The 21841-nt window shown below is 43.5% G+C and overlaps 1 protein-coding gene across 2 annotated transcripts in view; it reads right to left on the bottom strand.

The window, feature by feature from the left end:
• LOC119164664 (putative protein kinase C delta type homolog) overlaps nucleotides 1-21841 on the bottom strand; it is a 385680-nt gene that overhangs the window by 280759 nt on the left and 83080 nt on the right. For both annotated transcript variants that reach the window (XM_075874212.1, XM_075874211.1), the window contains exon 6: nucleotides 6416-6447. In XM_075874212.1, the coding sequence (XP_075730327.1) occupies nucleotides 6416-6447 (32 nt within the window). The remainder of the gene's footprint in view (nucleotides 1-6415; nucleotides 6448-21841) is intronic.

The raw sequence follows: 21841 nt of genomic DNA, 5'->3' as shown, positions 1-21841 counted from the left end.
GAAATAGGGGCACCCCGCAGGGATCTGTTCTATCACCCTTACTTTTTAACATCGTCATGGCTGGTCTCTCGAGGCAGCTTTCTGGAATTTCAGATGTTGGTCATACAATTTATGCCGATGATATCACCATTTGGTGTAGAGGAGGAAGTGATGGCACTGTAGAGGCGGCCCTGCAAGAGGCCATCGACACTACCGAGAGTTTTCTGGAAGACACAGGCCTTTCTTGCTCTCCGGAAAAGTCTGAGCTTCTCCTCTATAAACCGGTCAGGAGGGGCCGTCGACCGCGAGGCTGGGTGCCGCCCCTAGAAAATGACATCCACTTACGTACCAAAAGTGGACGATCAATCCCCAAAGTCGCTTCCATTCGGATCTTAGGTATGACGCTAGAAGCAACGGGCACCAACACCATCACGATTAAAAGGTTGGAACAAAAGACAGACAGTGTTATTAGGCTCATAAGACGGGTGGCTAACCGAAGGACAGGACTATCAGAGGACAACTTGGTCAGGCTTATACATGCTTTTCTGCTGTGTCATTTTGCATATGTGGCGGCAATGCATGTCTGGAAGAGAATGGAAAGGGACAAGCTTAATGCAATGATCAGGAGAGCTGTAAAGAATGCCCTTGGGCTCCCCAACTACACCCACACCAATCGTCTCCTGCAGTTGGGAATTCATAATACATTGGAGGAAATTGCGGAAGCACAAGAAAGAACACAGGTAATTAGGCTGTCTGGCTCAAAAGCGGGGAGGATGATTCTCGCAGAAATGGGTATTCCACCAGCTCAGATTGAGGCTCTGTACCAAGGGTTGACGAGGGATCAGAAGGAAAACATCATTGTCTCGCCTGCCCCGCGGAACATGCATCCCCAACGTAATGATGGAAGGAGGAGAGCGCGCGCTCGGGCCCTTCTTCGCCAAGTTGCGGATCTTGACGGGGGGGCCTGTTTCGTAGACGCGGCGCAATATGATGGCCAGAGAGACCGATTCACGGTAGTGGCAATCAACCACAAAGGCATTACAATTAATGCGGCGTCGGTATGCGCCAGAACTGCCAATGCAGCTGAGCAGGTTGCCATCGCCTTGGCTCTTTTAGATCAGCGTAATGAACACATATTTAGCGATTCTAGAGCTGCCATTCGTGCCTTCAGTGTTGGAGCTGTGTGCAAAGAGGCCAAAAACATACTCGGTGATAAGTTGCTTACAACCCATACCATTACATGGTTCCCAGCTCATATGGGAAACATGGACGGAGGGATCATAAATCTCAATGAGTTGGCCCACTCCAGGGCGCGAGGGTTAGCTGTCCGCGGCCATGGAGGACCTTTGGGTCGAACTGGAGATTTCGTAAACAGGGATCCGCCAACTACATATAATGAAATAACCCAACATTTCGCTATGGATAGGAGAATCTTTCCACCTCCACATGCGAAGCTAAATAGAGCGCAGGCGCTTACATTGCGATTACTTCAAACAGAAACGTACCCTAACCCTGCCTTTCTTCACAAGCTTTATCCTGATGTTTATTTAACCAACTCGTGTACAAAATGTGGCGGTTTAGCCACCTTACACCACATGCTCTGGGAGTGCCCTTCGGTACGTGGCACCGATACAGCATCGTCCAGAAAGTGGGACTCCGCTCTCCGGAGTCCAGACATAACATCGCAACTTTGGGCTGTCCAGAGGGCCCACGATGCGGCGCTAGGGCTCGGCCTTACTGTCCCATCGTGGGAGCGGCCCGCCGTGTGCTAGGGCGCACGCCTTCGGACTTGTCAATAAAGTTTTTCCAAACCAAACCAAACACACTTTGGCGGGGAAATTCGCCAAGTGCAACAGGAGCTACGTGGCGCGCGAAGAGCTTCTATCACGCTCATATTTCAATGTCAACAGCGCAGCTCTCTTTCTTTTCTGATTATTTAGATTTAAAACTTGGCGCCACGCTGTAAACTGCATTAAGCGAGTGGTAATCTATTTTTTTCCGACCTACACGCGTCCTTGGCGCCGCAGAGTTAGATCGAGTCGCGCGACGAGTAATCGCATGACTGCGTGTGTTGGCTGAGCGTGTATGTGTTTTTTTTTCGTCAGTGGGGCAACATTCGTGTTTGTCGTTCACGCAGGCTACCTTTTCTTTTCACTTTCATACATTTTTCTCCCCAAAATTCTTTTATTGCATTCCACACAGTTTACGAAGAGGTGCTGCAGACTCCGATCTCGTGTAAACACCACGATTTTGGCGGTCGCCGTGGCGAACTGCGTTGTGTCACGGTGAGCACCGTCCACAATAACAGAGCCTTCCGTTAGCATTGCGCCGCTGTGTCGCAATAAAAAAATGACTCGAGCATAACTCCCGTCCAGCCGCTATTTTTCGCTGCTGCGGACCGGGAAAAGCTCTAATCCCAGCCAGGCCAAGAACATAACACTTGTCATTGTCACCATTAGAGAGAGAAGGTTATCATTCTCTTCCGGGTTTTCTGTACTCTTGCGGAGCATACTGTAGTGTGCGTGTGTGAAAAACAGCTGAGATATGCCAAATGTTGTGCTCAAGTGACGTCTGTGGGAACCTCGAAGGACGCCCCAATTCCTCAAGCATGGCGAAGTGCTGTATTTACGGAACAACATGGAAAACTAACAGACATTCTCATTAATATTGTGTCTAGCTTGCGCCATACAAATAAAGTCGAGCTCTTCCATTTCTGCTTTTCTGCAGTATTCTAAGAATAAAAGGACAAGATTTAAAGCTAAGTTTTGAAGGTACTGCCATTCCCAGCGTCGACGCTTCGTGTCATGCAGGAGTAATTTTTCTCGGACCCTGGACACTAAAGTCAAATAGCAATTTACGTCAGAGTGAGAGCTCAATGTGCGACAACATCTAAAACGACAATATCATCAACAACAGTGCCCTACTTACCGAGAAATTAAGGTAAAGGCCAAAGATTAGAAGCGCCAAAGTAGGGCATTTTCAAAATGATCCCGATGACATCAGATGGAACGCCTAGAAATAATCACTAGTAACCGATCTAACTGCTCTAAAAGAAGAACCTTCGTGCATCAAGAGACGCAATAAAATGCTGCTTGTTCGTTTCTGTTTGATTCATGGGAAAAAGAACCTCTGGACGTTACTGAGGGGGAACGGCATGAGTGGTTCAAAAATTTTCGCATGGTTACACGAAAAAGGTGGTGCCATCTAGCGGGGCACAGTTGAAACAAAAGCGTCTGCAGTCTCGAAGCCAATGAAGGGAAATTGATCAATGACCGTTGTTGCTGCTGTGGCCCCAGCTGCTTTCGGTTTGCTGCTACTAGCGCAGTAAAGCCGGACAACGTTGAGCACGGCAACAGTGACATGAGTCGGTCCAGTCAGCTTGCTTCGTGAGGAGGGTAATTTGAATTACGCTCACCCGATGCGGACCACTAAAACGTGATTTTCTTTAAAAATGGGCCCTTCTTTGGCACAAAAGTAACACTAAGAGTTTTAGAGCGCCATTTTAACAATCAACGTCGACTTAATAGTTGACATTAGTGTCCCTTCAACGTTGATTCATTTCAGTGACAAGCACTTGTTGAGCGACCAATTACATCAGGTGAACAAAAAGTAGCTCAGAGATACTTGTGCTCTCGCTTTCTTGCAACTTATCTATCACCACGCAAAATTCACATCTTCTCGCATTTTTTTATTCACATACCCTGAAGGCCTTCAACGGACATTACATAAAGGAGTGGGGGTTACAGCGGCATAGATACACTCGTTAACAGCAGCATAAATGAAGCATAATATATAGAACAATAGCGCATACAAAATGGGTTAAAAATTTCAGACACACGGGGTTACAAAAATGTTATTATTATTAAATTTTCATAAAATATTAGGCGAACTATTTTGTATTTATATGTACGTCGTGGTTTTTTGCAGACATAACATTGCGTGCTAGATCATCGGAATGACAGATGGCACACAGCAATGGCGAGTTCTACAAGAGGTTAGTACTTGCGTGCGGTGCTAAAACTTTTAAAGGGGTGATCTAAGCGCGAAAAAATGCAATGAATATACCATACGTAGGTGGTACAAAATGAGGAATTATTATTTTAAAGCTTGTGAAAATGCGATAGCAGTGCCGGCACACTTATTTCCTCTAGTGATGGAAGTCAGTGATGTTTTGATATTAGTTATGCTCCAATTACATAGCAGTTTCTCGTTACAAAATGACGTAAGTAGTTTCTCTCTTTGCTATGCCCTGCTACATAAGCTGGCATCCTGCCTCTGCGCGTATGATTGGTGCAGAATTTTGTAACAGCGGCCGCGTGACTGATGGCCGCGTGACTGCGTGCCAAAAGAATTGCTTCGACACTGTGCGACCATTTGGCGACCAGTTGCTCTGCAACTGACTTGGTCACGCGATTGGTGGAGGTCGAACTTGTGAACGAGCCTTTGTAGAAGAGCGAACATTGCATTTAGCCACGAGATTAACCACGTCATGACGCAGTTAACAAGAGGAAGAGGAAATAGCACACGTTATGCTAAAACAAAAAAAGTTTTTTAGTGTTGCGACACATACGTGTTATTATCCGGACGATTTCCGATGCGCAAGTGACCACCCTGAATCTTCCCACACGAAAATTTCAATATCTGCTGCAAGTACAGTTTGCGCAAATACTCCACTAGAACGTACCCTTGCAACACCTAAACTTGGACGGCGTCGAAAGTAAAGTGCTGTTTTATAATGCCGCAAGAACTTCCCAATACTCTAAACAATATTATGTGCTATAGAAATAAAAAAAAAGATCATTCGAAAAAGTTCTTCGGTTTCTCCAACAAATCTTGAAGAAAATGACATTTCAGTGGAGTTGATGCTGGTAATGTTGTATGGGATAAACCCTGTCAAGTCTACCACGTCCGTATCTTGGCTAAATCGACGAAAATGAATGGTGTACAACTGGTTTAGAGGAACTTTGGAAATAATTTACACTATAAGTAACAATTATCCAGGAAGGCTCTTCCATCTTTTCCTCAAACAAACTCGCCTTATTGATTCAATCTACAGTCAGGACTATACTGACATCGGAGAGCCTTGTAAACTCGCCGCCAGAATAGCTTAAGAAGTACTGAACAAAATATTATCACTGTAATATGCCTTCTCTTATTGATAATGAAAATTTGGAAACCAAGGTATCACCCTTGCTGCTATTACATGTAGAGGCGCCACATTTATTTGGCGAAAGAACTATGCCATGAATTTTTTTATTAATATACGCTATAGCACCAATGGATGAACTCATAATATACATGTTGTTCTGATACTGCTCGGTTCTATTTTTGATCTACCTCAGGAGCTTAAGCATTGTCGTGGCTAACTTAAGCTTTCGATGTGAAGTAGACAGGTAATAGCTATGCTTTTTGACCCTTGAAAACATTATAAAATTAGGAATATTTCTTACACCAGCTGATACTAATATGCTTTATTTGTTTTATGAAAAGTTCAATACTAGATTCGCTTGTCCTTTTTACCGGGGTGCTGAGCGCAGCGCTCTCATGAAGGGCACTCAGGCATCTTGAAATTGCTTTTACAACCATTATTACCCCGCGACTGCGCAAGGTATCGACCCAGTTGCCTGTACCAGGTTAACCTCCCTGCGTTTTCCTTTTTTGTATATTTCTCTCTACGTAGTTGTTCGCCGCAGTCTTGGTTTCCAAGTATTTCAAAAAAAAAAAGTTCGAAATAAAGTTCTGAAGTCACTCGACTAAAAGACAGACCCGACTGTACAAAGGCATGGCGCAGAGTATGCACAGCGAAGGATGCTGAAGCGCATTATTCTGTCAATGCACCGTGCTAAAACGATAACAGCTTCGGCGCCATCAGCAAATGTGGAAAGCCTCGGCGGACGAGCAAAAATTGAGAAACACTGCTAACTAATTTCTTCTTCTTTCGGTGAAGCGGGGCATCAGTCTAATTTTAGTTAATTTAGAAAAATGTTGTTAGGAGTCGGTCTCATTATTTGGTTGTATTAGCTTCGTTGGATCGGTACATCCATGCAGCAGTGGCGAAGTATACTTAGAATTACTTATGAAAGGTTTGTAAACATTTGCAAGCATACTCAATCATAATTACCAACGAGAAAATACTTCGCAGGTTTGCCACCATGGCGTGTAGAGGATTTGTTTTTATTCTGAACAACATATTAGCAAGTCATTCACAAAAAACTTTCAACTATGCTAAGTCAAAGCTGCTTGTGATTTCCTAATATCACTTGTCATTATTGAAAAGAGAGAAGTTAACTATTGAAATCAGCTTGCATTTACATACAGATTTGATTTTATTGAAACGTACAGTTGAAACCACTATTTTTAGATTTTTTCAAACGTGAGCTTCATGTCGCTCTGAGTAAAAAAAAAAAATGTTTGAAAGGAAAGAAGAGGAACTTACAGATGCACTGATATCCCTGCTTTCCGAAGCCCCTGCGAGGTGACAAGAAAAAGAAAGAAATGTTAGTTGATGGACTCATAAAAGGCGACAAGCCAGCCAGCCAGCCCATGCTGCAATGTTCGCTAGTGATAGGATAAATATAAAGTTTTGCAATTTCTTATTCAAGATGTTCACAAAGCTCACTTTAGCATCCATGTGGCTTAAGTCTCAGGCTGCTAAGTATGAGGACACGGGCTCGATTCCCAGCCACAGTGGCTGCATTTCGATAACGGTAAATGCAAGAAAACCAGTGTTCCTTTTAGACGCACGTTAAAGAATCTCAAACAACCGAAGGTGATTTAAATTCCCTGAGTACGACGTGATTCATAATGATATCGGTGAGTTTAGCACGTAAGCGCTCCCAACCACCTCATCCACGTCAAAAAAAGAAGAAAAAATATTAAAGTTTACGCTCATCGATAAGTTTGATGTTGCCATTCAGCAACGACAGTTTGCAATGTGATTTGAGACTGACGCCCTAACATTTCTCTTGCGATCTACACCTGCTCCATTGAGAACGTTCAAGCACACACAAGTATTCGTTCATCACGTGTTTGCTGACGGCATCGGTGCACTCATGATACGGCAGTAGTGAGATACTCGTCTCAAAATTTCGAATATGTTCATCGGCGTATCAGCCTAGTGTGCGAACCATCAGTTACCAGTGAAAACATCCTCCTGTATACGATGGCAAATGTTCTTTCGTGCATGTATGAAAGGATTACATATGGTATTAGTTTGGCGATTGTCTTGTCATTCTTTGCGGAACGCTTTGGAAGGCGCAACTAGCATGGTAAGCTGAAGCTTAATACACCAGGTCATTTATGCTTTGCCCGAAAATCCCGCATATGAACTGTCCTGCGATGTTGAAAGGAAAATGGGCGAAATACACAATGATATAATTTGATGAAAATGCAAGTGTCTTCTTTTTGAGAAATTGTAATAACAAATTGCTCTGCCGCAATATACAAGTAAACATCTAAATCCTATCTTGCCAGTTTTCTAGCCAAACAAAAAAAAAAAGGAATAGTTTTGTAATGCGAAAGTAGACTTCGAAAACCCGCTGTTTAACTTTATAAAATGAGCTAAGCTTAAAGTTACACAATATCTTTAGTGCTTCGAATATTTTGTGCAACTTCGCACCAAGACAGCTATGGTAGATCTTGATTGTGTTACGTGTAGGAAGAAAGGAAAATGAGCGAGAGGAGAGGCAGGGATGTTAACCAGTTAAGCATAACTGGTATGCTACTCTACAGAAGGGAAATGAAAGAATCTCTTGGAGGCGTAAATTTCCTATGACTCTTACGTTATATTTTGCATTGCCGCACTCGTAAATATTCTTCGACCGATTCCTCAGCTAGCTAATAGCATTCAAACATTGCAATTACGAAGGAAAATTGATAGAATTAAATTCACTGTTTTGCTGAAGAACCCCCATTTTTCCATTAGTACAGACCCTCTCTTGAAGCCACTTGTAGGTCGGCGAACGAGACATCATCATGCTGAATCTTTGACGCCGTATCTATCGAAAACTAGCCTTTTGAAATACGCGTTTTTTTCGCCATAGCATAGCCGATTGAAACGACTTATCTGTAGCTAGTTTACAGAGCACTAACGCTATTGATGCTATTAGTTGTTGAATATGTATTCGCTCTTTGCGCAATTTTTTCGTTATTCTGCTAATACAATATTTCGATTCGTAGCATTGTTGTGCTTTCAAAATATTTTGTAATTTCTGCTTCAAATCGTTCATTTCTGCAATAAAATTTTCATCCTATCAGCGGTTTGTGTTAATTGTTTAACCTTATTGTTTATTGCATTTACAATGTAAATGCAAGGTCAAAGCGGTATCAGCGTCTGTACAAAAGCAGCAAGAGCTGGCCGGGTGTACGTGCAGCGTCGCAGCAACAACCAGGCAGTCCTAGCTCGTGTCTCGCGCCAACGTGTCGATGTCGCTTTAGTAGTGAGCATTCCTCTTCGCTACACATTATATTTTATATCTGTTTGCATTGTACTTTTCTGTCCCTTCTGTTTGGACTCTTACTGAGTCTTCAGTATCTTGTAAATAAATAAAATAAATAAATAAATAGAGAACAAGAGAAAAGCGCTGAATATACGTCACTTCGCATCTAAAATAAGTATAGCCTGTTTCACTGCTGCAGTTCAGCGGTACCAAAGCTACGGGGTGTAAGAAGCCACACGCTTGTGCAGCAAAACACAGTCGCAGTTATAAGTGGCTTAAAATTGACAGAAAAGGCTCAAATGGGCTTTTGTTTGGTAGCTGCTTGTTGTATAGTTCAGTGAGATAGAGTATACTGGCTCAGTACTGCACGTGGAATAGAACAAAGGCCCCTGTCTTATGCAGGCTTACGTCGCGCTATGAACGATGTTTATTTTAAGAGCCTGCTCATGATTAGTTAAAAAACAAACAAAGGACACACTTCATTTAGCAAAGAGGAAACCGGGTGGGGCAATTGCCTGCAAATTATGTGTGCTAGATCCGCCAGCTACTTACAGCATGCTTAACGTTAACCTTAACCTTGGTAGCTGCTACACCATATTCATAGGTGATATATTGATTCTTTGACGCATTTATTTCATACGCATTTATTTATGTGTGTCGGTTATCGCCAGTAGCTGTAGTTACGCATCGACATCACAGCACCCTTGCTGAAGCGGCCAACCGCTTCGATCCGACCACTGTCTTGCTACACGGCAATGGCGCTAGTAGCAAAAAATATATGGTTAAATGAGCCACCAATTTATGTCTTTTAAAGACGATAGTCCATCTTGGGGTACTTCGAGGCAAAAATTTTGGCCTGTCTGTCTTTCTTTCTGTCTGTACAGTTGTCTGTTTGTCCGCCGTAACGACACCCCAAACGGACAACCCTATCCGCAGCGCCAACCAATATTGCTTAAGTTTCAGCGTTCATACTTGTGCCAATATCAAATAAAAAGCAGTTATCACGCATATCTGAGGCACCATAACAACACGTCAATATTTTGTATGTGTGTCTTTATACCAGAGAAGACATACAAAAGTGATTCTAAGGACTGTAGTGTTCATCACGCTGCGCTGAAAATGTATCGTGATGCTCAAAAAGGGAAGTGCTTCCAACATTCTGCTAAGGCGACGCGGTGGTGGCACCTGTCCGTTGCTTTGCATTCTACACCTTATTGCCTCCGTGACCGGTGCGCACGCCATCCTTCGTTTTCGAGGATAACTGCCAGATAACGCTTGTGTCGCCTTCGCTGCACGGATCGAGACTCTAACACAGCCCCTCCAAAATACAACTTACTGATTTTCTCACGAAGACCATCAATTAAACGCTTTGTTCCCTCTCTCCAGACGCAATAATATCGTGTTTCGAATACATTTGCAGTGAAATACACAGATGCGGGGCCAATTTTTTTACTCTGAGGAGAAAGCATCAGGAAGGTTTTGCAGTTATTAGAGGAATATGCTGCTTGCTTAGCCACACCCGCTAAGCATAACACTCCGAGGCAGTGCTGGAGCTGTGTCACCACGCCAAGAGCTCTGCATCTCCAAATATCGGACATATGCGTACAACCGACGTTTTCAATTTAGAAGCATTGGTAAACCTCCCACAGCGCTGCGTATGCGTCGAATCCTTCTTTTGTGGAAAGCATTCTGTGGAAAGCATGAGAAGAGAGGAAAGGATCGTTGCAGCGGGAGACGCGAAGGAACGCGTCAACAGAGGCACTCGTACGAGAGCCACGAACAGCGTCGGTGAGAAACAGCGACCACCCATGTTTCCTATCAGATAATTGAGCGTTTCGATTTAAGTAGTTTGTTCTCAATTCAACTGATTGATGATTGATATGTGGGGTTTAACGTCCCAAAACCACCATATGATTATGAGAGACGCCGTGGTGGAGGGCTTCGGAAATTTCGACCACCTGGTGTTCTTTAACGTGCACCCAAATCTGAGCACACGGGCCTACAACATTTGCGCCTATATCGGAAATGCAGCAGCCGCAGGCGGGATTTGAACCCGCGACCTGCGGGTGAGCAGCCGAGTACCTTAGCCACTAGACCACCGTGGCGGGGCCGTTCTCAGTTCAAACAATCGGACCTGTTATAATTTATCACCCAGTCACCGATATGACACGGGTGTATACCAAACAAAAAGCATTGAGGGTCTCCAAGCATCGAGTTACATCTCCGAGTTATGAAATTTCTCGCAAGAGGGGAAGTTGGTGGCCCAGTATACATGCTTGTTTCACAGGTCGCTCGCATTTTAATGTTAGTAAACCAAACATATCAATCGCAATGAGTGCGAATAGACAGTTTGGTGGCCAGATACTGTGAAGACGCCGAGCAGACTACGCGACGCAGATGAGTACCCGTGGAAGGGTTAATCATCCTTTCTAACAGCTAAATGAACTTGCCCTACGCCATCTCCTGACGCCGACAAGAGCTCTCACAAGTGATGCCCCGTCCTCGGACTTCTGTGGTGTTTCGATCTTTCCTATCTCTGCTATCTCCTCGATATGTCCTAACTCGCTGGCTTAGCGCATCTTTCTCTCTGTCTATATACCTTTAATCCTATTCTTTAAATTCCTCCTCACCCCTATCCCTCGTGAGCTACTGTTGAGGTGTCGCACCGTAATGCAGACAGTTACGGGGCTCACGTTTCTCTTCCTTTCTCTCTTAGAGCCACTCCAACAGCTAAAGGACCCTGTAGCATCCACAGTGCTGAAGGGAACATATGAAACAGAGTATAGTACTGGCCATCCAAGTTTCTGTTTAGGAAAAGTTTTCAACAATTTCTAGTACTTCGTACTCGACTATGGTAAAGCAGTGAGCTCTCGCGTAGAACTTAACAGTCGAAGCCTCAATGTCCTTAGTGGGTTTAGAGAAAAAGTTTAACAATTTTGGCTAGTTAATACTCAAATATGAGAGAGCAGACAGTCGTCCCTTCATTAGGTTCATAGCAAATAAGGGGCATGTGTTAGGAAAAAGCGTTTAACGATTTAGAGTATACTTCGTGCTCTATACCAAGGGAGATCAGAACGCCATCTCAGTCCATTGCGTGTCAAGAGGTGGTTAACGATTTATAGTACTTAATACTCCACCACGAGAGAGCATAAAGCCGTTCCGTTGGCCTCACACTTTCACGAACAGTCTAACCGGAGGCGTGATTCAAGTTAATAAAACTAGACATCGTAGTACCATGCACTTGAATGAAGTAAACTTACCGCTGGACACGACTCAGTTTTGATAGTGGATACCGAGCAAACAAGTGAATTATCATTATAAAAAAAGCCCACAAGAAGCGGATGCATTATGAAATTTCACATTCTTGAGAATAATTTCAATTTTGATTTTCAAAATGCTGCCTGAATACAAAGCAGATGATAAAAATTCAGTTCAAATTCAAATTCAGGTAGGCCCGAACATATGGCCGGAAACACCTAGGTACTTCTTAGCATTATCTCCAATGTTGTTTCTCTATTCTCTTGGTGGTATGTTTGCCAGCACATGAATAACGTTACTTGTGATTTCCCTCACCGTATATGAATGACTGACCTTTACTCAATGAGGATTGAAAAATTGCCTTACTCCAATTTTTCCCAACATATGTTTGAAGAGTGAACCAGAGGCGTTAGCTTGGGAGGCGAATCGGAGGGGCGCGAAATTGACGGAACGCTAAATTTGCCCCATACAATGACTTAGTAAGTTGGGTGACGACGCTACGAAGAACTCCCCCTCTTCATGGGGAACCTGGGCCGCGCCAATGAACTCAACTGCTCGGTCATCGACAAATACGATAGTAGTGATCGACACAGGTGCATTGGTTGAAATGATGATCACTGAAATTATATCTTCCGAAAAAATGGTAATGAACCGTCAGAACGCAGCAAGCAACTAGAAAACTCTGTAAGCGACTTGACGATAAAAGCAGCCCCGATTCGCTCACTAAAAGCATAACTGACAACTCTGACAACCGCAGACTGTCAAAAACCGCATGACCGCATGAGGCGATAAATAGACTATATAGGCACAAAGTTCTCCCGGGATTTTTGCACTTTGATAACGCAACTTACACCTGACTCAACATTATGCAATGTTTACCACTGTTAAAGTGGGACAGTAACACATTACCAACCATTTAGGGCCTTAGCTTTAGTGAAGATTGCACCGGATGTCTTTCTGGTTAACCTCCCTGCCTTCTCCCTTTTGTTGCTTCCCCCCCCCCCAGAAACTACCGTTGCGGACGAATTTCGTCAGCATATTACATGACCAAGTGCAGCCGGGAACACGCCTGAATATATTAGGTCTGTTAAGCATATAAATCTTGCTCATTTTTATTTCAAAAGGCATCTTGAAGGCCTAACTTATTCATCCTGTTGGAATAAATAAATAATGTACTTTCAGCGTGCCGCCATAGGACAGTATTTTGTTAATTGCCTTATGGCTGAATTATCCCATATCTTGCCTACTAGCTTGGGATATTCACTATATGCTGCCGATCTGTGAAATTGCACATCAGACACTACTATTGAAGCAGTTCAGGAAAACCTTCAAGATGGTCTGAAAATAAATGTTGACCTTTTTAAGAGCAGAGGCATGATTCTTTCTCATGAGAAAACAGCTTTATTTACAATCACAAGGAAATGCCTTAAGAAATTCAAGCTTCAGATAGACTCTCATCACTTACAACTTGTGCGAAAGCACAAAGTTTCAAGGGGTTATTTTAGTTAGATGTCTATCTTGGACTCCACAGATAAAATAATTAGACAAAAAAGTGAACTCACTAATTAATATATTACGTCGACTGACAGGAGTGAGATGGGGTAGTTCATGTTCTCGTTTATTTCGTTTAAATTCAGCAGTCATTAGACGAAGATTGGCTAACTCTGCCCCATTTTTACACAGCATATCTATAATATTGAAGAGAAGGTTAAAACATTGTTGGCCAGAAGCCTTTGTAAATGTCTTGGAGCACCGCGTGCGTCTGCCAGTGCAATGGCAATTGTTGGGTCTTGTCAACTGACTTTTCATGCGCTGAACTTTTCGGAAGCTTGTCTGCATTATCCTCGGTTGGCAACTTAATCTGCTTATCATCACTTATAGCGAGATATTCAGTAGATAAGCTGCACGGATACATAAAGCTGTAGTAGAATGCAAGAGTTTACTGCATTTACACCAATACCGGCCTCCATGTGCATCCCATTCACCATGGCGGCTCTCTATTCCAGATATTAACACTTCCATTCCGGGATTAACTTGTAAGAATAGTTTGCCTATAATTGCAACGAAGCAATTGACTTTTACGCACATTTATATGAAATAGGAAGACTGTATTCCCGTGTACACCGACGGATCACGTCTGAATCAAAGCTCTACGTCAGCATTCTTTGTACCTGCATACCAAGCGAAAAAAAGTTTTAAGCTCAGCCATTTCACATCTACAACGGCAGAGCTTCATTCAATACTCTGTGCTTTACGCAACCTGTTTACAGCCAGGTCCACTTCGATGGGTAGTTATCAGTGACTCACAGTTCTCATTTGTTTATTTAAAAGGAATAAGCTTGGGTAACAAAGCTAGCATGCTCGCATATAAAACTATTGGCAGATCTCACTTACAGTAGGAATCGATGATATGCGAAGCACGAATGAGGAAGTTTTATAGGCCGCTTTAAAATCAGCACAAAGTAAATTATGCCGTACATTACTTCCATGTCTGATTATCATGTTTGGACGTTTAATTTACCTTCGTCATGTATTAATGTCACCTGATGCCAGCTTTGGTATATATGAAGCTAGCGAAACGGCCACGAGCGGGCTATGGGCATAGCATGTAGTCATGTTTTACACAGAATCCATATCATGATTATCATGCTTGAACGTGTCGTTTACGTTCATCATCCATTCACGTCGCGCAATACCAAATTTGGTATATGTGGGACGACGCAACTTCGACGCCCGCGCAGGCTGGGCGCAGCGACGCAACGCTAGCAAAACGCGACCACTCGCCAGGAACTGGCTGTGCGACCAGCGTCCGCCGGCGCGGCCCGGTGGCAACTGGCGCGAAATGCGACATGCTGCATTTCGCGCCAACGACGTTACTTAGATAGCACCACGTCTGCCTCTCTTCGAAGGACGCCATGTGTGCTCAAACGCGCATACGCCAAAGCAATGCAGCGCGGCACGCGAGTATATGGCATGCATATTCACAATGAATGTTAGTGGGCGAATCCACTGATCTTTACTAAGGGGATATCGGCGCCTGGCGAGGCATCGCTGGCGTGACGCGATAAAACGAACGCCGGCGCCCACGCACGCCGGCTCACGTCTAAATGTGTTGGCGCCTTAAGTGTGGCGTGTATTAATGTTCTTACATGACACGCATCTCATGATTGTGATGTTTGCGCTAGTCACATACCTTCGTCATCCATTCACGTCCCGGATTACCAAAACCAGTATATGCAGAGCGAGCGAAACGGCCTCGAGCACATCATGAGTGTGGCATGTAGTCATTATGTCGCATGAGACACATGTCATGATTTCGTTGTTAGGGTCTGTCGCTTGTGTTTGCCATGCCGTCATGTCATACACTACCAGTTTTGCAACATATCATGTGAATGAAACCACCGCAAGAGCAGCAAGACCATGACATGTAAATCATGACATTTATGACATACATGTAATGATTTTCATCTTATGACTAGTCAGTTATGTTCGCCATACAGTCATGCTATAATATACCAAGTTTGGCATTGATACCATTATCCAAACGGTGGCTAGTGAGACAGATACACTCGAAGTCACCGAAGTTCACCAAGAAACGCTTCGCATTCATTACAGAAGACTTACGCTACAGTAAGAGATTTAATCCCCGCCATAATGTTCCAGAGGGTATCAAGCCTTTGTGAAATCATAGGAAACGACATAGCTGATCGCATGGCACATGCAGCGCATCAGGAGAATAATATATCACTGCTACCTCTACCGATGAGCGATGCACGGTGTCTAATAACTAGGCGGTACTGTCAATTGCCCATGGTAACCTGGTTCGAAAATTGTGCGAAAAACTCCCACTTATATAGCATTGATCGTGGTATAAACTTTAATATACCGTTTAAGGTTAATCAATTAGTAGAAACAGTCATTTATAGGCTTAGACTAGGCACGGCCTACACGAAGGCTTTCTTGTATAGAACAAGGAAAGCTGGCAGTCCTACCTGTTCATGTAGAGAAGCTCAAAAAGATGTTGAGCACATTCTTATACGTTGTAAAGATTACGATGCACCTCGAAAAAAAATTTTCACAAAAAGTAAACTCTTTGACGGGACGGCTTTTTGTTCTCTCATAGTAGAGTACCTAGTACTGTAAATCGTTAACCGCTTTTTTAAACACACTCTTTGGATGAGCGACCTCCATCAATTGCAAATATATTGTGTTCATGGCCAAAAGGAAAGTTACAAACCAATGCATGGTTCATTGCATCATGTCTGATGCAATGAACCACTGCATTTCATGCATTGGTTCATTTCCTGGAGGAATCAAAAATATCCGAGAAGTACTAAACGAAAAAAGTAAACAAATGTATTATCGTCATGGTTAAGCAGTATATTTCATAACAATATTTTTGTGTTTCACTATGGTATCTTTGTGATTTTTTTCTGAAAACAGTTCCGTACATTAGAGACAAGACCATCTTTGAAAGTTTATTGAAATTTCACGTTTTGTGCGCACACTTAAATTGGCGTTAATATATGTGTTTTTACAACTCTGTGTGGTGTGGACACATTTCTATGTAGTGTGCACACATTTCTGTGTACTGAAATGTGTGCACACTACATAGTGTGCACACTATGTGTGCACATGTGTGCAAACATAACGTACACATAGTGTGCACATGTGTGCACACTACTCTCAGTACTGAAAAACATGGACTCATTGCGTAAGTGTTGTGATATGTACATATATGCATGGCCTTGTGTTTGCTACAAAATATGTGATGCCCCGCCGCGGTAATCTAATTGATTGATATGTGGGGTTTAACGTCCAAAACCACCATATGATTATGAGAGACGCCGTAGTGGAGGGCTCCGGAAATTTCGACCACCTGGGGTTCTTTAACGTGCACCCAAATCTGAGCACACGGGCCTACAACTTTTCCGCCTCCGTCGGAAATGCAGCCGCCGCAGCCGGAATACGAACCCGCCGTGGTGGTCTAGTGGCTAAGGTACTCGGTTGCTGACCCGCAGGTCGCGGGTTCGATTCCCGGCTGCGGCGGCTGCATTTCCGATGGAGGCGGAAATGTTGTAGGCCCGTGGGCTCAGATTTGGGCGCACGTTAAAGAACCCCAGGTGGTCGAAATTTCCGGAGCCCTCCACTACGGCGTCTCTTATAATCATATGGTGGTTTTGGGACGTTAAACCCCACAAATCAATCAACAAAATATGTGATGTCGGCTTTTGTGCAAGAGAAGAGTAGTCGGTGCCGTGCAGTGGCACCAACCTCTCCTCATGTGCATTTATTAAAAAAAACTCTGACACAAGTCCAAATTTGATAAGGAATTAGATCTTGCAAGCCCTTGCTGCCAACATTTAGTGGAGTCAAAAACTTGTTTAAGGTATCAATGCTTAGTACAATAGACTGGCGTAAAATGTGAAATGTTTTGAATAGTAATAGCGATAATTGCGAAGCAGAGCAAGAAAAAGAGCGAAAAGTGAGCACTAGTCACTGCTCACAGTTATGACGTTACCTGCCTGTTTATTCTTGCTTTTGTGAAAAGTGTTTCTTATGTAGACAGATGTCGCTAAGCAGCTGAGCCGCTCTTGAAGCACATTTGCTGAAAGCATGAGCCCCTATGAAAGCTTCGCTACACTGTGAACATTCACCTCGCTTATTTTGCGGGGCCAGTTCTGAGTCTGTGACGACGACTTATCCCTCTTGTACTAGCGTTCGTTGGCACTGGATGCGGTAAAACTAATGATTAGTTAAATAGGTCGGTCATTTCGCCTGGTTAACGAACGCCCTTACAATTTTCTTTACCAAGTCTATGTCTCTTTCTTCCCATTGAACAAGACCCAAGAAAGCCCCAACAAACTGTTGCTGCCCATTCTTTTTGTGGCACGTATCATAAAATTGAGCGTAGCTCTACTTTTCTTGAAATCTTCAGTAAGTTTCTTTGTCAGCACTTACGTGAAGTCGTAATCTTGATGTGTTTTGCTGCGTATGCCAAATAGAATTACCCTGCGGTTCCTGGCTAAGCCATTTATGAATATTACTTGATTGACTTCCCTAATGCATCGAAGGAGAGAATGAATATATATATATATATATATATATATATATATATATATATATATATATATATATATATGTATATATATTGAATGAACTTGCAGATAGCACATTTGAAAAGGAAATTGCATTTACTAACGTTTCGGTTTCGGCCATGGCACGGCCTTCGTCAGAGTAAGTAGGTATGATACAATGCAGCCGCTTTTTTGGGCTCACGTGATGAACTTTCGGTACATCAGCTACGACAATCGAAGTGAAAAAAATGGTAATCTGTCAGAAAGCTTGTGTTAACATGACTGACACTCGATGGGTGCATGAATATACAAGTTTCAAATTGCCTTGCGCATCAACACGTGGGACACAGTGTGGTTGACAAGATATGTAAAAGAGCTCTGAAGTAAAGAAACCATGGATGACTAATACGCATCCTAATATATAATAAAAGATTTTACTAATCTAAGAAGTTGTGTTGTTATAGTGCGAGACAGGTGAGCTTTCCTACATTTTCATTGACACCTGAACGAATGGTGCTAAATTTGTGAATCAAGAAGGATTCCCTCACTTCCCTATCGTGATTTGTCTTAAAACCGTACTGAATAATAGGGGCCCTAATTTTGTCGAAACCATGGCCAGGCATACTGACGTGCTTCGGCAGTGGTAGTCTAGGGAGGTTTACGACATGTGCACGGTGATTATTAAAAGAAATTCTGAAACTTGTCTCTGTGCGACCTATGTATTGAACTTTGCATGTTGAACATTCGAGAAGATAGACGACATTGGGACTATCACATGTGTAGTTTCTATTTATTTTTAATGAATAGCTGGATGAGGTACTTGAAACTGTTTTAAGAGTCGTCATGTGCGCGCACAGTTTGCAACGTGGTTTGTTGTAGGGATGACAGCCTTCATGACATGAACAAGTGCTTTTAGATGAGGTTAGTAAATCACGAAGGCTCTGCGATCGTCGCTAGACCACGCGTAGTTGTCCCGTAAGGATTCCTTTGAGCCGCTCCCTCTGTATAAAAATGTCGAAACGTTTCTTTAAAGTATGGTTGACATTTGGAGCTGAGGCCACATGTGTCAAAATTAGGTTAGTCCGCGAACTATCTGGGTCTTTTGTTAGTACTCAGCCGAGCTGAACGGTCGAGCTCTTCTGCACATATTATGGCGTCTCGGAATATGCTGCACGCATAGCTCTGTTTTCCGAGCGCACTCCGAAGTTGTTCCCAGTGGCAGGAATGTTCGCTGCTATCAGAGCACAATCTTTTATAACAGACTGCTTGGCTGTAGGGAATACTAGTTTTATTGTGCTCCACAAGACTACAACTAAAGTGAAGATATTGCTGCCTATCCGTGGGTTTCCCGTAAATTGAATTGAATTGAATTGTTTATTCACAACAACAAAGTTGCGAGGATGACCAGGCAAAAAAGCTGCATTGATCAGCTTGAGGGGAACCTAACTAAAGATTAGTTATCAGCCTCCCGTTACGTAGAGTGATCATGACATCAAGGAAACTCATGTTGACAGGTGAATATGAGTACGAAAAAGAAATTGCCGGATGAGCGTAGTTAAGATCTGCTATGAAAGAAAGAAGTTGCGATTCACTATGGTGGCAGATTGGGAAAATGCCGTCGATGAACCGCTTATGGTAAAATGGCTTGTATTCACAGTTTGCAAGAAATTTGTTTTCAAGGAGCCCCATAAATATGTTTGCGTAGATGTACGACGACTAACTTGAACATAATGTGTCCCATTATATATATATATATATATATATATATATATATATATATATATATATATATATATATATATATATATATATATATATATATATATATATATATATATATAGGTATCAAGCTTCAACCTAATCGGACAACATATGTACCCGTCTATGTACAGCAATATAACATTACGCGTATTTGTTAGTTTTCTCTTTCAACATTATTCTTCTATTTGGCTATGGTATGATTGCGATAGTCAGTAACAAATGTAGTTACAGCAACCACAACGTTGTAATCTCTTCGCCAGTACACTTTGATGTTCTCTTCAACCTTCTTCGGCATCTCGACAAGCTGGACAGGCAACAATGGAGGTCGTTCTGCGGTTCTTTGGACCCAAGACAGCCTCTCTCTAAAATCTGGCAGATAGTACGAAGTTTACAATCTTCGCCACAACAAATTTGGCCATTCCGTGCGGTGGCTCTACATCAGGGTCGGAGTGAATTAGAGGTAGCCAAAGACTACTGTAGCCTTGTCATTTCCACCGCTGACACTGTGACCCAAACTCTTACCACCACTGTGCCCCCGTGTTTCGATGAACGCCTCGAAGTGCCTTTTACAACGCACGAACTGGATGCTGCAATTTCACTTTCGCGACGCTCATCGGCATCCGGGCCGGACGGAATTACGTACGCTGCACTTCGACATCTTGATACAGAAGCACGACAGATCCTGGTATCTTACTACAACACCTCCAGGGAGTCAGGAAATGTTCCAGATAAGTGGAAGTGCAGCCGCATAATTGCACTGCTTAAACTGTGAAAGTGCCCTAATGAGGCTTCATCTTACCGGCCGATCGCCTTAAGCAGCTGCGTTGGCAAAGTCATGGAAAGGATGGTATTGTGGAGATTAGAGTGGCTCTTAGAGAGCAATAATCGCTTTCCTGCGTTCATGAATGGCTTTAGGAGAGGCCGATCAGCAATTGACGGGGTCATCAGCTTGGTCTCCGATGTTGAACAGGAAAGATGTCGAGGCAGTTTAGTGGCTGCTGTTTTTCTTTACATTAAAGGTGCCTACGACAATGTCTTACATTATGCCATCCTTGATGCGCTTGAGGATCTAGAAATCGGCGGACGACTGTATGCATGGATCGTGAGCTACCTTAGCGACCGTACCGTGTATATGTCAACAAGCGATGGAGATACAGACCATTATAACATTCACCATGGTGTTCCCCATGGGAGTGTTCTCAGTCCGACACTTTTTAACATCACCTTGATTGGACTTGCTACTGAACTTCCTGACACAGTGAAGGCGAGCACATATGCGGACGACATCTGCACCTGGGCTTCTGGAGCTATGCGCCTCCAACTGCGTGCTCGACTACAACGTGCAGTGACCATTACAGCAAGGTACGTACGTCACCAGGGTCTCACACTGTCAAATGAAAAATGCGCAGTGCTTGCATTTACACGAAAACAAATGACAAGATACCCACTAACTGTGAATGGAACAGAAATTCGTTCTGTTGCGCAACACAAATACCTGGGTGTTATCCTCAACCGGAATCTATCGTGGTCAAAACACGTCACAGCCTTGAAGTCAAAGCTCAAGAGTTTTCTGCACGTTCTTCGGGTCATGGCCGGAGCAAGATGGGGCCCTTCAGAGGCAGCTCTCCTGCAACTGTACCAATCTTTATTCGTAGGGTACTTACGATACAGCATGCCCGTTCCTTCAAGCATGAAACCCAGTTGTGCGAGCACGCTAGAAAGCATCCAAGCTCAAGGGTTGCGCACATGTTTGGGCTTACTTCAATGCACACCAATCACGGGAACTCTCGCCGAAGCTCGTGCTTGTCCAATCAAAGTATATGTGCTCTGCGAGCCTCTTTGAGTCCACCTTCGCCTGTTGACGCGACACAGGCAACATCCCCTATCAGTGCTCCCTGCCAGCCACCGAGACTGCAGTTATTCTAGAGCTATATCGCGGCTCGAGAACGTCGTACCGCCAAGACGTGTTCCTGAGACACCTCCGTGGCTCCTGCCTAGACCACTTGTCATACTTCAGATTCCTGGGATTATGAAGAAGTCCCTTGTATCATTGATCGGCTTAAATCAACTTACACTGCAGCACATTTATACTATGTACGACGGCGTGGCACACGTATATACTAATGGATCTACCACGTGGCGTACCTCCGCCGCAGCCTTTGTCATCCCGCAGATGGAGATAGCTCGACGTTTCAAGATAGATCACAAGACCACATCAACAGCCGCTGAACTTGTTGCTATTCGGGAGGAAATACGTTTCATGTCGACAGAACCCGCTCGTAAATGGATGATACTGTGCGATGCCAAAGCTGCTATTTAAACCTTCGA

The sequence above is a fragment of the Rhipicephalus microplus genome, chromosome 9, assembly GCF_043290135.1.
Source record: "Rhipicephalus microplus isolate Deutch F79 chromosome 9, USDA_Rmic, whole genome shotgun sequence".
NCBI lineage: Eukaryota > Metazoa > Arthropoda > Arachnida > Ixodida > Ixodidae > Rhipicephalus > Rhipicephalus microplus.
Note: the sequence above shows the minus strand (reverse complement) of the source record. Positions and strands in the feature narration are given on the sequence as shown.